Source organism: Meleagris gallopavo, chromosome 1 (assembly GCF_000146605.3).
Source record: "Meleagris gallopavo isolate NT-WF06-2002-E0010 breed Aviagen turkey brand Nicholas breeding stock chromosome 1, Turkey_5.1, whole genome shotgun sequence".
Classification (NCBI taxonomy): domain Eukaryota; kingdom Metazoa; phylum Chordata; class Aves; order Galliformes; family Phasianidae; genus Meleagris; species Meleagris gallopavo.
In genome coordinates, this window is record NC_015011.2 from 70,678,284 (window position 1) to 70,692,085 (window position 13,802).

Consider the following 13,802-nt stretch of genomic DNA (forward strand, 5'->3'; position numbering starts at 1 on the left):
ATCTTTTAACTAGATCCTTTTATGTGTTTTTGTTGTTTTTTTTTGCAGCCCATCAGCCTAATTGGTGACAAGGTATGGAATACAAGACTGAAAGGAATTTTTCTAGCTTGCTCCACTGCTGAAGAAAAATTATTCTGTGATTGAACTGCATGTTTCTGTGGTTGTTTAAATTTAGTGTGGCTAATAACCACAACCCCAGTTTCATATGCTTTGTTGACTGTTGCAACAAATGTTAAAAACACTTGGTTTTCAACTGTTGTTCCAATTTTGACTTAGTTCTGTGTGAACTCTGATTCCAGTTACTTGTTTGGAATAACAAAAGTTGAAGATCCTTGCTGCTTAGAATGACTGGGCAATTGATCCTATGTGTTTCTGATATTTTTTTCTACAGGTGTAGAAAAATGGCAAAGAGAATTGCAGAAAAGGAACTGACCGACAGAAACTGGGATCAAGAAGATGAAGCTGAGGAGGTAAAACTATACATTAGATTCCTCAGATACATAGTTATTTATGTGTAGATTTTATTCATCTTGTGGGTAAAATCTTCAGTAAAATGTTAGAAGTGTGGGAGTTAAAGATGATTTTGTTTTGTTTTTAAAGCTTCCCCTATATACAGATAATATGGCAAAGCAGCTTTTAACAGTCACCACCAGCTTAGAGGAAAGGAACTTTACACTTCTAAGGGGAAACCCTGGCTTGTTAGGATGTCTAAAACTTTTGAACTGTTCAACTGTATGATGGATATTTATGCAGTTCACAAGAAAATGCTTTTGATTTCTTGAAATAGTTGACTCTAAGCTTCACAGATATAATGTAGTCTAGATATTTTCTTCACATATTTCCTGGCCTTTTTATCTAAAGCATGTGTTTTATCTCTAAACAAACTGTGCTAGTTTCTGTGCTACTAAAAAAAAAAAAAAAAAAAGCTTAGGCTTATAGAGTGTAAGAAAGAGTACTGATAGTATTTTTTTCATAAAGCTGATAGAAGAAAGCTTCATCTCCTTATTCGCTTTTGGGTAGTAATAAGTCATTAGCTAACTTTACGAATACTTCAGCTTCTGCAAATTGTGGAAAACTGAAAGTATATCTCAACATACCTTCACCAAACTGGATATTGTTTGTAACAGTGTAACTGTTACTGATAGAGTACCTTCGGCAAAATTAGTTTCCTTGTTTAAAAAAAAATAATAATAAAATTGAATTACTTGCTGTAAGAAAATTGAGATTGCAGTCTGTATAAAGGAAAAAATGAATGCAAAACAAGGAAAACAGAGCTGTGAAATATCAGCTAATCATCCAAGCACCTGGTGAGCTAGTAGTAGTACTGTAATATTCCTCATTTTTTTTAATTTCTTCTTTTACTTGTTAGAGAGAACTGTGTTCAAAGAATACAGTTGTTTCCAAAAAGTATCTCAGGATTTCAGTCGTCTCTTCAGGCTATGACAAATTGATGGATTCAGAGAGTTCCACTAATAATTCCATAACTTTATCCCAAAGGTGGGAACCTTCTCAGTGGCTAGCGAGGAAGTCCTGAAGAACAGAGCTATTAAAAAAGCAAAGCGTCAAAATGTTGGATCAGAGGTAAAGTAATCACTGAGCATTAGTATTATAATCTCAGTCAGTTGCAAAATATGACATCTGTGTTCAAGACTTTACTTATCTGGGCTTGTAACAATACTATATCAAGCTATCGTTTTAAAGGTATATGCAACTAGCCAACTGCTCCACTTCCAATCCTGGCAGAGGGTCCTGGAAGTCTAACCTGGAAGCTACCAATTATTCATACTGGAGGGCTGGGGGATGTCTGAGGCAGTAAAAGCCAAATTATTAAGTTGGTCTAAGAGTGAAAGAAATGTCTTCTGTTAAAAACGATAGTACTTTTACCCCTTGAAGTGTGACGTACATTTTGTAGTAGCAAATGGAATGTAGAAAGGAAGTTGGCCTTTCTTACAGGTTTAGTTCCTTTGAAAGTATTAACCAGTCTAACCACAGTGGAGTCCTTTCAGAAGTCCTTGACAGATGCTCTGTCATACATCTTTTTGTGAAACTGTCTTTCAAGATTGCATGCCCCATGTTAGGAATTGGACAGTTTTTACCTGCTATCCATATTGCTTTTAGATAGGACAAGACAAGGCTCAGTTATGAGCTACGTAGCTTTTTCTTATGCTCTTCTTTTTCCTTCTATCCAAGCACTATAAATGTGGCAGCTATCCCATCTCACTTTTACATATGGAAATTTTAGCCACAGATGTGGTAAAGGATGCAGTTACTTTGATAACTCTATTAATAGCAGGATTATAGTGATATTAACAAACAAACAAACAACCAGCACCTTGGACAGGAAGGATTCAGGGGCAAAATAAAATGGATAAGACAGAATTAGTTGGGAAAGGGGACCAGATGATTGCAAAAGAAATGATCATAAGGCTGTGATTCAGCTGTCAGATATCAGAACTCAAAGAAGTCTGATAGGCTGGCCTAAAGTCTAAAAAGCAGAAGAGATGTTAGGATAGCAAACTCTGCACAATAAACATCTGAAACATTTACAAAAAGATAAACTCAGAGTTTACTGAAGTTCATAAATGGAACAAGCAGAATGCTGAGAAGACAAGAGTCTGCAGTTTAACTGGGTTGTCCAGAGAGAGGTAGGATTGATCAAAGGGACAGGATAAAAATAGCCAGCTAGAAATGAGAAACAGAGAACTGAACTGGTAAAGGTGAAGCACAGAGGGAATCAGAGAGAGCCCAGGCCTGCAGGGCCAGATAGTGAAAGCAAACCTAAAATTGCTGAGTTCTGCTATTTCTTAGTGACAAAAGCAGATGAACCTCAGAAGACATTCTCCTTTTTCTGAACACTGAAAGAAGAGAAATTCTACTTCAGTAATAAGTGCTCATTACCTCAAAAGATATGTAGTAGATAAAAGTAGCAGTGCCTGTTTGGGTGTTAAATGTGCTATGTGACTATCTTATAAAAATGTGTAAGAAACTACATCTTAAAATACTATGGTAGTAGTGTTCAGAACTGGGTAATGAAAAGGTTGCAGAATGCAAATGTGTTAAATTATCACACACAGATTGTCTTTGTGTTTCCCATCAGTCAGATTGGAACAATTTTGGTAAGCCCCTTAGATATTACAGAGGTGACTACAAAATATGCTGTTTTGATGAGTGCTGGACTCTAATTGTGGTTGTTCCTGAAAATGACTCTGCAGTTATATATTGCTCCATGATTATTTGAAGAAAACAAGATGCTATGAATGTGTGAATAGGTAGACAAACACATCTGCTGCTCTGAACATTTTCTAGGCATCCACTTCCTGTAAATAGTTTATTTTCATTCCAATCCTCTGAGTCTTTTAAAAATAGTACCAGTATGTGTCATAAGGAAACTATTAATCCTGTTTACATAGCTGACTTAGAATAAGGGACGTAAGGCATAAAATGACACATTGAAATTTAATATCTAGTGGCTTTAGAAGCACAGTGATGCATATAACTGATTTTTATTTTATTTTATTTTTCTATCCAGCCTGAAAGTAGAGGAGCGTTTAAAGGTTTTAAAGGCTTTGTCTTGCCTTCTGGAAAAGAAGGAGGTGGCTTCAGCGGATTTGGTAATGGTGCAGGAATAAAGCCTTTAGAAGGCCTGTCTAATGGAAACAGTAGTATCTTCAGTACTCCTTTCAGCAGTTTAAAGACAACATCTGAAACAAAATCTGCTTTTGGTAAGCTTTAACTAAGTGTACATTCATCAAAATGTTCAGCCCTAAAAATCTGTATAGTCAATTTAGTAGTGAATAAACAAATTCCAATAACTGTAGCTCTGTTTCTTAAAGACTTTAGACTAGTGGAGGGACATGATGTCAAATAAATGCAGTTTTAAGAGGTAGACACTACAATTGGATCTGATACTGGAGATAAAAAATTTAGAGACAAAGGGAGTGGAAGAAGTTTGCTACAGTACACTCTGAATAGTATAAAGAGCTGATGGCACATTCCAGTTGAATAATCATCCCAATTATCCAAATCTTATTATTAAAAAAATACTGCTAATGGAAAATATCCTTTTAGTAGGATTGACATCTTTATAGTTTTGTTTAGTTTTGTTTTTAAGGTCTCGTTTCTATATTATTTACTTTCTTTGAGTAAATAAGTCCTAAGCTTTGTTTCTTGTACATCTAGTAAGACTGACAGCAATATAAGAAGTTTATCTCTTACATTTATACCTATAAATATTTTGGCAAATTTAACTCTAGTCTTTTGCTTTGGTATTTGGTCCCTTAACTTTACAAGCCTTACTAAGTACTGTCAACGTAGCAAGTTTAGATCTGTTTCATAGCATTGCCTGGTTTACTCAGCCTGTGCTATCTGGCACACAGTGTTGTGATGCAATGAACTGTACATAACTGAACAAGACTTAAATGATTTGATAACTTGATACAGAAATAGAGAATGCTTTTTTTTTTTTTTTTTAAAGTAAATTCTAAACCATGTTTTTCTTTTAATAGGATCCCCCATGTCAAATGGTCCAACTATAACCACATTTACTGAGAAGGCGGCTGCAAGCCCAAAAGCTAATGGTGGCAGCCAACCATCATCATCTGGCTACACTCAGAGTAAAGTCTGTAGCTCTAGTGTTTATCACAAACAGCTAGCAGCTTTAAACTGTTCTGTGCGTGACTGGATAGTTAAGCATGTAAACACAAACCCGCTATGTGATCTGACACCTATCTTTAGAGACTATGAGAAGTATTTAGCAACTATTGAACAGCAACACGGAAACAGTAGCGATAGTGGCTCTGAAAATGAAAGCAACAAGACACCTGGCACACAGTCTGTTTCCACATTTGGGAATTCAAAGCTACAGCAAGGATCAACTTTTCTATTTAACAACAAAACTGAGGATGCCTCTGACAAAAAAACCGAAGTTGCATCAGAAAAAAGAGAGCCATCGATAGGAGCTACATCAACTGTCTCATTTAATATTGGCAAGAGTGGTCACAGTTCAGGTTTCAGTTCCTTTGGTTCAGGAACACGTAGTAGTTTCTCATTTTCTCCTGGAAATTCAGGTTTGTTTGGAAAAGATGCAAATCAGGCAAAGCCTGTCACTGCAGTATCCACCAATGCGTTGGAAGCTCAGACAGAAAGTGGGAACGGTGATGATAAAGGTAAGTTCTATGTGTAAAAATCCTTTTAATGGTAAACAGTGAATGACTGTGACTTAAGAATACTGCAAAAATGAATTAATACTAAGTTGAATGAGATCAATTCCTGTATGTGAAAGTTGCAGAATGATGCTACCCGTGGGGGATTCACAGTATTGCATACTGCTTAAGTAACACTGAAAATGTATGATTATCAAAACCTTTGCATGTCTGTCAGACTTGTTTTCTGTATTAAATTCTTAAGCTGAATACAAAACTGAAACCAATGAAGTTTAAAGCAACTGGTATGTTCATCTTTGAGCCTCAATTCTATTGCTTTTTCCTGTAGGTTTATTAAAAGATTATTTAATGAAATACATAAGATATGAAACACTTACATGGATCGTATTTGCAAGACTGTGAGAGACAAAGTTGCTTGCTATTGGAAGGTTTTTAGCTAAGTTGAATATTGTTAGCTGATAGAAATGCTGTAGCAGCTGAAAGAACTGGAATGGCATAATCCTGCCCCTCTCTTGTCTGTCATATCTGCAGCTGAGTACCCTTCTCCCAAATTAAACGTGGCCTTGTGTGCTTATTATTACTGAAGGTTACTCTTTGAAATGTTAGAACAATTTTTTTCCCCGAGAAAAGGTTGTGACTTAAATTTGATTCATTAAGCTCTATTTGCTGTGCTTAAATGTGTTTTGATTGGTTGGTGGGAGTTTGATATTTTCGGGTAATTGAAATTGAAGGTGAGCATAAAGTTGCTTGGCTGGGGAAAAAAAAAAAGACTTTCTATAAGTGAAACTGTCTAAGATCCCACACTGATTTAAACATATTTTGGCAATCACTGACAGGCCATGCATGTTTATACAGCATCTATAGTCTGTAGTATGAATAACTAACTGTAACACAAGCCTAACATTAACATGGGGGATGTATTGAAACTTTATTTAAAGGTGGAGAAGAGGAGGAGGAGGAGCCACCAAAAGTCATTGTTAATGAAATAAAAGAGGACGATGCTTTCTACTCAAAGAAGTAAGTGTCTTTACCTTAGAGTAATGAATCATAACTTTGAGAATAAAACTCATGTCTACATTTTGCAATTAAACATAGTGGTATAAAAATTAATGATGCATATGTTGACTTTCTAGCTTATATCTTCTATGTAGAACATGAAGTTCTGCATGTAAAAACATAATTACAAAGACATGTAGGAGTTTACTAATATTTTTGTCTTGAACACAGCACTGATATCTATTTGAAATAAGGGTTTTTCTTCTTTTTTTTTAATTTTATATGATTGAAGGATTTTCTGCCTTTGTCTATCTGTAGTATTTTTATTATTGTTTGTTGAATAATGCCTTTATAATAATTGTTATTACTTACTCTGTATAGATCCTGAATACAAGTCAGTGTGTGTGTGTGTGTGTGTGTGTGTGTGTATAGATATATATTGTAATGCTTGTCGTTTCAGTACTGAAAGGAATAGCCTCCTTTTACTGAACTGATGTGTACCACTGTATTGTATTTTGGGGTGCATTACAAACAGCATAGGGCAAAAGAGGTGATTCTCCTGTTACGTCTAGGTGCAGCCTCATATTGAGTATTGTGTGCAGATCTGGGTTCCACAGTACAAAAAAGATCTTTGAGTGCTTACAGAGGAGGGCATCAAAGCCACTAAGAGGACAGGAGCACATGTTCTATGTAGGAGAAGCTGAGGACAAGTGAGCTATCCTGGCTGGAGGAGAGGAGGCCAAGAGGCGATCTCACTGCTCTCTGCAGCTCCTTAGGAGTGGAAGCAGAAAGAGGTGCCAGACTCCACTCCTGTGAACTGATTACAGGATGGAGATTGCACAGAGTTGCACCAGGGGATGATCAGACTGGACACTAGGAAAAATTTATTTACTGTGGTATTTATTTCCAGTGGTCAGGCATTGGAGCAGGCTTCCTAGCGAGGTGGTTGATGCTTCATGTCTGTCAGCATTGAAGAGGTGTTGTATACCACCCTCAGCAATATCCTAAAGCTTTTGGTTAGCTCTGAAGCGTTCAGGACTCAATAATCCTAGAAGATCTCTTCCAACTGAACTGTTCTATCTGTTAGAAAATGAATCAAGTAAGGTCAGGAAGAATAAGGACTTACTTATTACTCATGGCCCAGAAAGTTAACTGATTACTGTTAAACTGCTGGCTTACTGGGAGTCAGACACATGGCCATACATATCTACATATATATTTGGAGAAACTGCTATTTAATCTCTATACCAATTAGGTTTGCTTTTCTTGTGCACAGATGTAAACTGTTCTACAAAAAGGATAATGAATTTAAAGAAAAAGGTGTAGGAACATTACACTTAAAACCAGCAGGAAATGAAAAAACTCAACTCCTAGTCCGAGCAGATACCAATTTAGGTAAGTAAATTTCTTCTAATAACAAGTCTCGATGTAAGATTCTGTGCAAACCATTAGGATTTTATACATAGTATAACTGATGAGACTGCTGATTTTTTTTTTTTTTCCCCTCTTGAATAATTTCAAGCAATTGGACACCTCTAACAAGTATTCTGAAATAATACACATTAAGTAGTGCAAGGAAGTAAAAGGTTATGTTGTATGATTGGGTACTTTTTTCCCTAATTTTGTTTTAGTAGCTATTTGCCACCTCTGACTTGCTGAACAGCTGAAGCTTGGCTTTAGGACTCCACAGTCAAGTATATCTGTATCAGAGGTGTGATGAATGCAGGTGAATATAACTTTTGCTATGATATAGGCCACGTGTCACCTGTTTTGATATTAATTGTGGAACAGCTTTGCTACATCTTCAGAATGTCATTTCAACAAATGGGAAATGGAGTTCATGTTAACTTGGCAACTTCCATAAAATACAGTAAATTATACTTCTAAAAAATGTGAGAACTGAAGCCATGCTGTGCCTGCAAAGCCACTGGTAAACCTTATCTCAGTTTCACTTTATTAAATGCTCTGGCAGGTCTGTAAAAAGCCCCCACAGACCTATTAGGCAAAGTTTTCAAATGTATGGTGAGACTGGAACTCCTGTGTCAGTCACTTCCAAATCAATGACTCCTTTTGATGGAAACAGGCAAGGTTTGCCTGATAAAAGGCAATTCTTTTTAGCAATAACACTTAAGGCAGGTGTATGGCAGTGATCATTTTCTTTCAGCATTTTTTTAAGGATTTGAATATGCTGAAATAGAGCAGGTGAAAACTCGCTTTCTCCAACTTACATACCCTATAACAGAAGTCTTAGTTTTTAATTCAGCTGATGCTAATTTTCATTATGTTGATTTACATTCCCTCTAACATCATCTGAAGTGATATTAGGAACTTTTTTTTCTAGCTCATACACTTCAGCTTGGTGACTCCAAGCACTGGTTTGTACAAGCAGCTACACTCATAGTGATGCACACTTTCCTTTTTGCTATCTTCACACAGTGCTGTATTTCCTTAAATCTCACTGTGTTTGAAAAACTGAACTGGAAAGGAAGGCGAAGACTGACTTTTCCATAAATACTACTACCGTGTTGTGAACTATTTACCAGGTTTACAAAATGTGTGCATCTTCTGTTGAAGCAGATTTGAGTTTGTTTGCAACTGTTTTAATAGACCACTAATACTGTGCATCTCAAACTCACTACAGAGTGACACAGAACCATTACTAGTAAGAGGTAGACCACAACAGCTGTGGTATATGATTTCCAGAATAAATACTTTGTATCCTCAATAGTTTGTCCACTTTTAGATTAATATGTCTGTCTGTGTGTTAAAGCTAACTTTTTTTGCTTTTGCTTACGAGCTATGCTTCAGAATGAGTAACTTGCATAAGCATAAACTAAGTAGTGACTCAATTCCTTATGTGCTAATTCTCCCATGTTCCTTTTCACTGTATGTCTCTCCTGTCATTTGATACACCTCAGCTCCCTCCCTTCAAAGCAGGAGGGCATACTGTTTTTCAGATTCCTCCTTCCTACTGAGGAAATAAATTAGGAACAGGAGCTATGAGCAGATGCTTAAAGAATAAGACAAGTACCTATGACACTTCGGAAGGAAGTACCTTCTTTCCAAGCAGACTTAAATCCCTATTTAATAAGTATACTAACATCCTTATTGTAAAAAAAAGCTGAAAAATTGCTAATCTTTTTTTCTCCCTTTACATGCAGGAAATATACTGTTGAATGTTCTAATTCCACCCAAGATGCCATGTACAAGAACCGGAAAAAACAATGTTCTTATAGTTTGTGTTCCTAATCCACCAATTGATGAGAACAATCCAACTGTTCCTGTCACTATGTTAATAAGGGTGAAAACAAGTGAGGATGCAGATGAATTGCACAAAATCTTACTCGAGAAGAAGGAGGCTTAAGTATGTTGCAGTCAGTGATTTGAGAAATGATTGCCAAACTGCTGCTGCTCTATTTTTTTTTCCTTCCATATCTTCACTTGAACACTTAACTCTTTATTCTGATACTAAGAACTACTATAGAAATTCTGGAAAAATCTGTGAGGAAAAAGTAAACTAGCTAATAAAAGTTTTAATAGAACAAGTTTTGGACTGTGCTCCCTCATTTTTCAACGCTGAAATGCAGGACCTCTTCTGGATAAACTACAATGACTTAAATTAAAGCATGTTTTTAACACTGGTCAATTTGACTGAATGGACTGAAATCAGAGTATAAAATATGGTACTAGAGATTCCTCACGGACTACAGTGCAATGCAACAGCCTCCTATTTTAAGAGGATATTCAAATTTAATCGTTGAAACTGTTTCTGTACTCAAGATTTTTATTTTTAATTGGTCTGTCATTCTGGAGAGACTAATTTTTCAAAGTGTCAATAATGACAATGTACCCAAACAATGATGATGTATATTGTACTGTTTTAACTCTTACAAACTTATGTGATTCTGGGCCTTGGAGACTGTATCTCCAGCTATTTAATACAAAGTTAGCTTGCATAGTCTTGTTGACAATAGTGTTTCTTAGAGAAGAAATGTCAGTTCTGTTCTTGTTCTTACTGTAGCAAGAAGCTAATGATGTGCAATAGTATAAGCAGACAACTGGAAGACTGTTTATCTTGGACCACAACCACAGCTGGCTTTTACTGCCTTCTGCCAGGTCAGAGGCAAATGTTCTAATGTATTCTTCCCTAATCTGTTGGGCTAACACTGAAATTCAGCAGAGGCAGAGGGTATTTGTCTTGCTAGTTGCTAGTACTCGACTGAAGATAGCTTTTTCACAGACAAAGTTCAGGATTTTTCCAAATCCTTGTACTCTCTCTGGCCATTACCAAGAATGCATGCACAAATGTACGTCAGTAATTATCTTTCCCATGTGCTCGAACTACAGTGCATTGCTGCACTACCTAAAGCAGTAGTTCACAGCTTTAGGATGAGCTTTCTGTCACAATGAGGGAGCACTTACTTAATCTGTAACAGGTTTTAGTGGAGTTGAAATAAACCACATGGCAGTGATTCACAGAGCCACAGAGCAGAACATTGTTTTGTCCTAGGTTTCCATCAGACCTCGTTCAGTTAGTTAATCCTTTTCTTTTTCAAATCTTGTCCTAGTTGGCTGGCAACTCTCAAATATTTTTCTGCTTCACTTCTATCTCTGAGAACTATCAGAGAGCTGGACACTGATGTTCAATTTGACCTCTGATTTGTTACAGTGACCAGCTCCGGAGATTTGAAAGAAACATGCCACCCTGCTTCTGGCTAATAAGGCACAGAGGGAAAAACCAAACATTCACTAATGCAGCAGCATGATGTAATTCTCACAGGGGATGATACAATCCATAACAGTGGCAGCCTATGGTGGGGAAAAAGGAGAAGCACCATTTGAGTAGATTTCTTCTATCTGCTCTCCATGAGGGAACAAATGGCTGTCTTTAGTCCTACTTTACTGCACAATTCAGGTTAAGGCCTTTCCCCCCTCCTTTCCCTCCCCCCCCATTAACCACAAAGGAGAAAAACTTTACAGCATCTACAGCCCTCCTGACCAAAGTTCAAAAACAAAGGCCTTTGTTCACATTTCAGCTTCACTGAGATCATTGGAATTGCATTTTTAACACTCAAGTGCAAAGGGAGCATAGATACTGTTTCAAGTATTGTTCTGTAAATACAAAGTTGTGCCTTTTTTTTTTTTCTTGCACCCAGCTTAGTGTTTAACTGTTAAAAATAATTGACATTACTTTCCTCAATTTTGATTTTTCCTAAACTGGAGGCCAAAAGCTGAAGGCTTTCGTGGTAACTGTGTATGAATGAAAACTAGAACTATTGCCTGAAAGTTTATTTATAGGCTCAGGTGTATCATCCAAGGGCTCAGTAAATCTTGCATTTGTCTTTTGATTGTAGTGTCTTAACCTGTCTCCACAAAGCAGCATTTATAGGTTAAACTGCTGGATGGGGTGAGCAGATTTTTGTTACACATCTCACTTTAAGAGTAATTCAGTACAGATGATTTCAGGGGTCTTAGTTGTATGTTTATTTCCTAAATCTCATGGGCTTAAAACTTACTGCATATCCACTGAAGCGAGGACCAATTAAAACAGTTAGTTAAGAGACAAACTGAACTTCCTAGGTATCCTTAATGACTTACCTCCAAAGCGAGGCAGTTGTAGGCTTTTTTCACATGTCTTTGGCCCAATTCTAAAACTGCCTAATGCATCTTTGTTGTGTTTTTAAGGGTGGCCATTCTGAGGGTGAGCACAGAATCTAAGAAAAAGGTAAACAAGAGTAATAGAATACGCTGATATGCTGGAGAAGAGTATTCATGGTAGCAAGCAATATCCTGTTAGCTGTGGGAAAGACTAGTAAAGATGGAACATCAAAATTCTTTAGCAGTGTACATATTTATCAGTAAAGCCTAGGGAAAGGTAATAGAAATCTTGTGTTAATTACAATGTCAGATATCTGGCTTTAAAAACATGGTTTTAAAAATGGGAAAGATTAACTGCAAATGAGAGATTTAATCACCATCATTCTTAGTGACCCTGCAGTTATCTGACTATGACGCAGTAGAAGTCAAACATTTCACTTGGTCTCCAATTATAAAGCCCAATCCTTCTCAGTACTGTTATTAAAACAAATCTATGATGAAGCTTCAGTTTCTATTTAACTATTAAAATAAAGTGATAGTTTTAAAAAGTCAGGGATCATTGCATAGAAAACTGAGTTAAAAGCAACTTAGCGGGGAGAACGGAAATCAATGTATGCCTTCATAACTAAGTGGCTACACAAGGAAGGACTTTGATCAGAATTCCTGCTCAATGAGGCATTCCTGTATCATGGTTAATATCATGGTAGATATCAGACAGCTAATGTTAAAAATCTTAAGTTTCCTCCTGTAATTTGAGTTAATGCCTAGACTGTTAAAGCTGTACATAGGTGTTGGAGTGTCTAATAGATGATATGCATTCTTCCTTTTGTTGCAATTTTGAAATTTCAGCAGCTTGAAAGCCTTTTCCCTCCCACCTTTCTGCTCCTCCAAAAGAAGAAAGTGAAGATCTCAGCTTCTTTTTACTTCTCAGAACCATCTCTAAGAGAGATTATTACAGTTGTTGTGAATTTTATTTTAAAATATTAAGTTACTATTTGCAAGTCTTTTGTAATGTACTTAAATGATTTATTTGGGAACACAATACCATCTTCCTATAATCTCTTCTTGCTGATGGACATGAAAACTCAAATCTGTAGTTTAAATGAAGATGTTGCAGAACACAAGCCAATTAGGAGGTAAGGCTTTAGTAGCAGGAACTTTAGTTCAGCTCCCTTTGCAGCACTGTAACACTTAAAATGTTCTTAAAGATCTACTTTCTGATGCCTTAACTTATTTGCATCTGCTAAAATTTTGTAGCTGGTGCCTGTGTGCAAAAATTTACTGTCATTAAACAATTTTAAGTGGCATGAGTTAGTATAAATTCAATGAAAATGCTGAATGTGATTATCTCTTAATAGACTTCAAACTTCTCTGAGTTTTTCAATGGATACTTAATTTCACATAACTTGTAACAACGTTTTCCTTAGTTCTCATGCATTGAAGAAGTGTACAAAAATCCTTGGAAAATGTGAATAAATGAATGAGAGAAATGTCTGGTGTGTATCCCTTTCACTTGGACTGTAAGCACTATGAACAGAAGGAATTCTACATTCAGCTGCTTGCAAGTGAGCTGCCTAGGCTGCTATCACATCACCAAAGGCTTGGTCAGCAAAATACTGACCTGATGTGAGTTAAGAAAGAGCCAGGGTGGCCTTTTACTTGGCAGAGAAATATTAGTTCTTGCACATTAAGAGAATTACTGTGGGGACTGAAATCTAAAAATCTCTCCAGTTTGAACATTAAAAGATGAAAAGTGGTCATCTCTATTTGCCTAACAGTATCCAGTGAGTGACATTTTCAGGTCAAGCCTAAAAGCTCTACCCAAAAGCAAAGACATAAAGTGATTCTTAGCTTCATTGTTTTATGACAGTATGCTAAACTTCAAAAACCAATTTAAAAAAGTACATCAACAGACTTGTAAAGAAAAGCTAAGTGTGTACAATGGCTTTCCAATGCACCATGAACTGAGACCACGAGAGTTATGCACACAACTGTACTATTGTACAACTGTGCTTTCTTCCATTAGCCACTGTTGTGCTGTCCAGC

The 13,802-nt window shown here is 36.5% G+C and overlaps 1 protein-coding gene across 1 annotated transcript; it reads left to right on the plus strand.

Annotated features, from left to right (window-relative positions):
• The first annotated feature begins 391 nt into the window (after positions 1-391).
• NUP50 (nucleoporin 50) lies at positions 392-13,246 on the plus strand. Its single transcript, XM_003202526.3, has 7 exons — positions 392-470; positions 1,498-1,581; positions 3,530-3,722; positions 4,506-5,165; positions 6,101-6,179; positions 7,435-7,553; positions 9,320-13,246. Exons 1-7 carry the CDS (start codon positions 402-404, stop codon positions 9,520-9,522), a joined length of 1,407 nt encoding a protein of 468 aa, XP_003202574.1. The 5' UTR covers positions 392-401; the 3' UTR covers positions 9,523-13,246.
• The last annotated feature ends 556 nt before the right edge of the window (positions 13,247-13,802 follow it).

Excerpts from the sequence above, each read along its gene's own strand:
- NUP50 (XM_003202526.3), top strand. The coding sequence starts at position 402 with ATGGCAAAGAGAATTGCAGAAAAGGAACTGACCGACAGAAACTGGGAT. Across the intron at positions 5,166-6,100 it reads TGGGAACGGTGATGATAAAG|GTGGAGAAGAGGAGGAGGAG; the intron begins GTAAGTTCTATG and ends CTTTATTTAAAG. Across the intron at positions 7,554-9,319 it reads CCGAGCAGATACCAATTTAG|GAAATATACTGTTGAATGTT; the intron begins GTAAGTAAATTT and ends CTTTACATGCAG.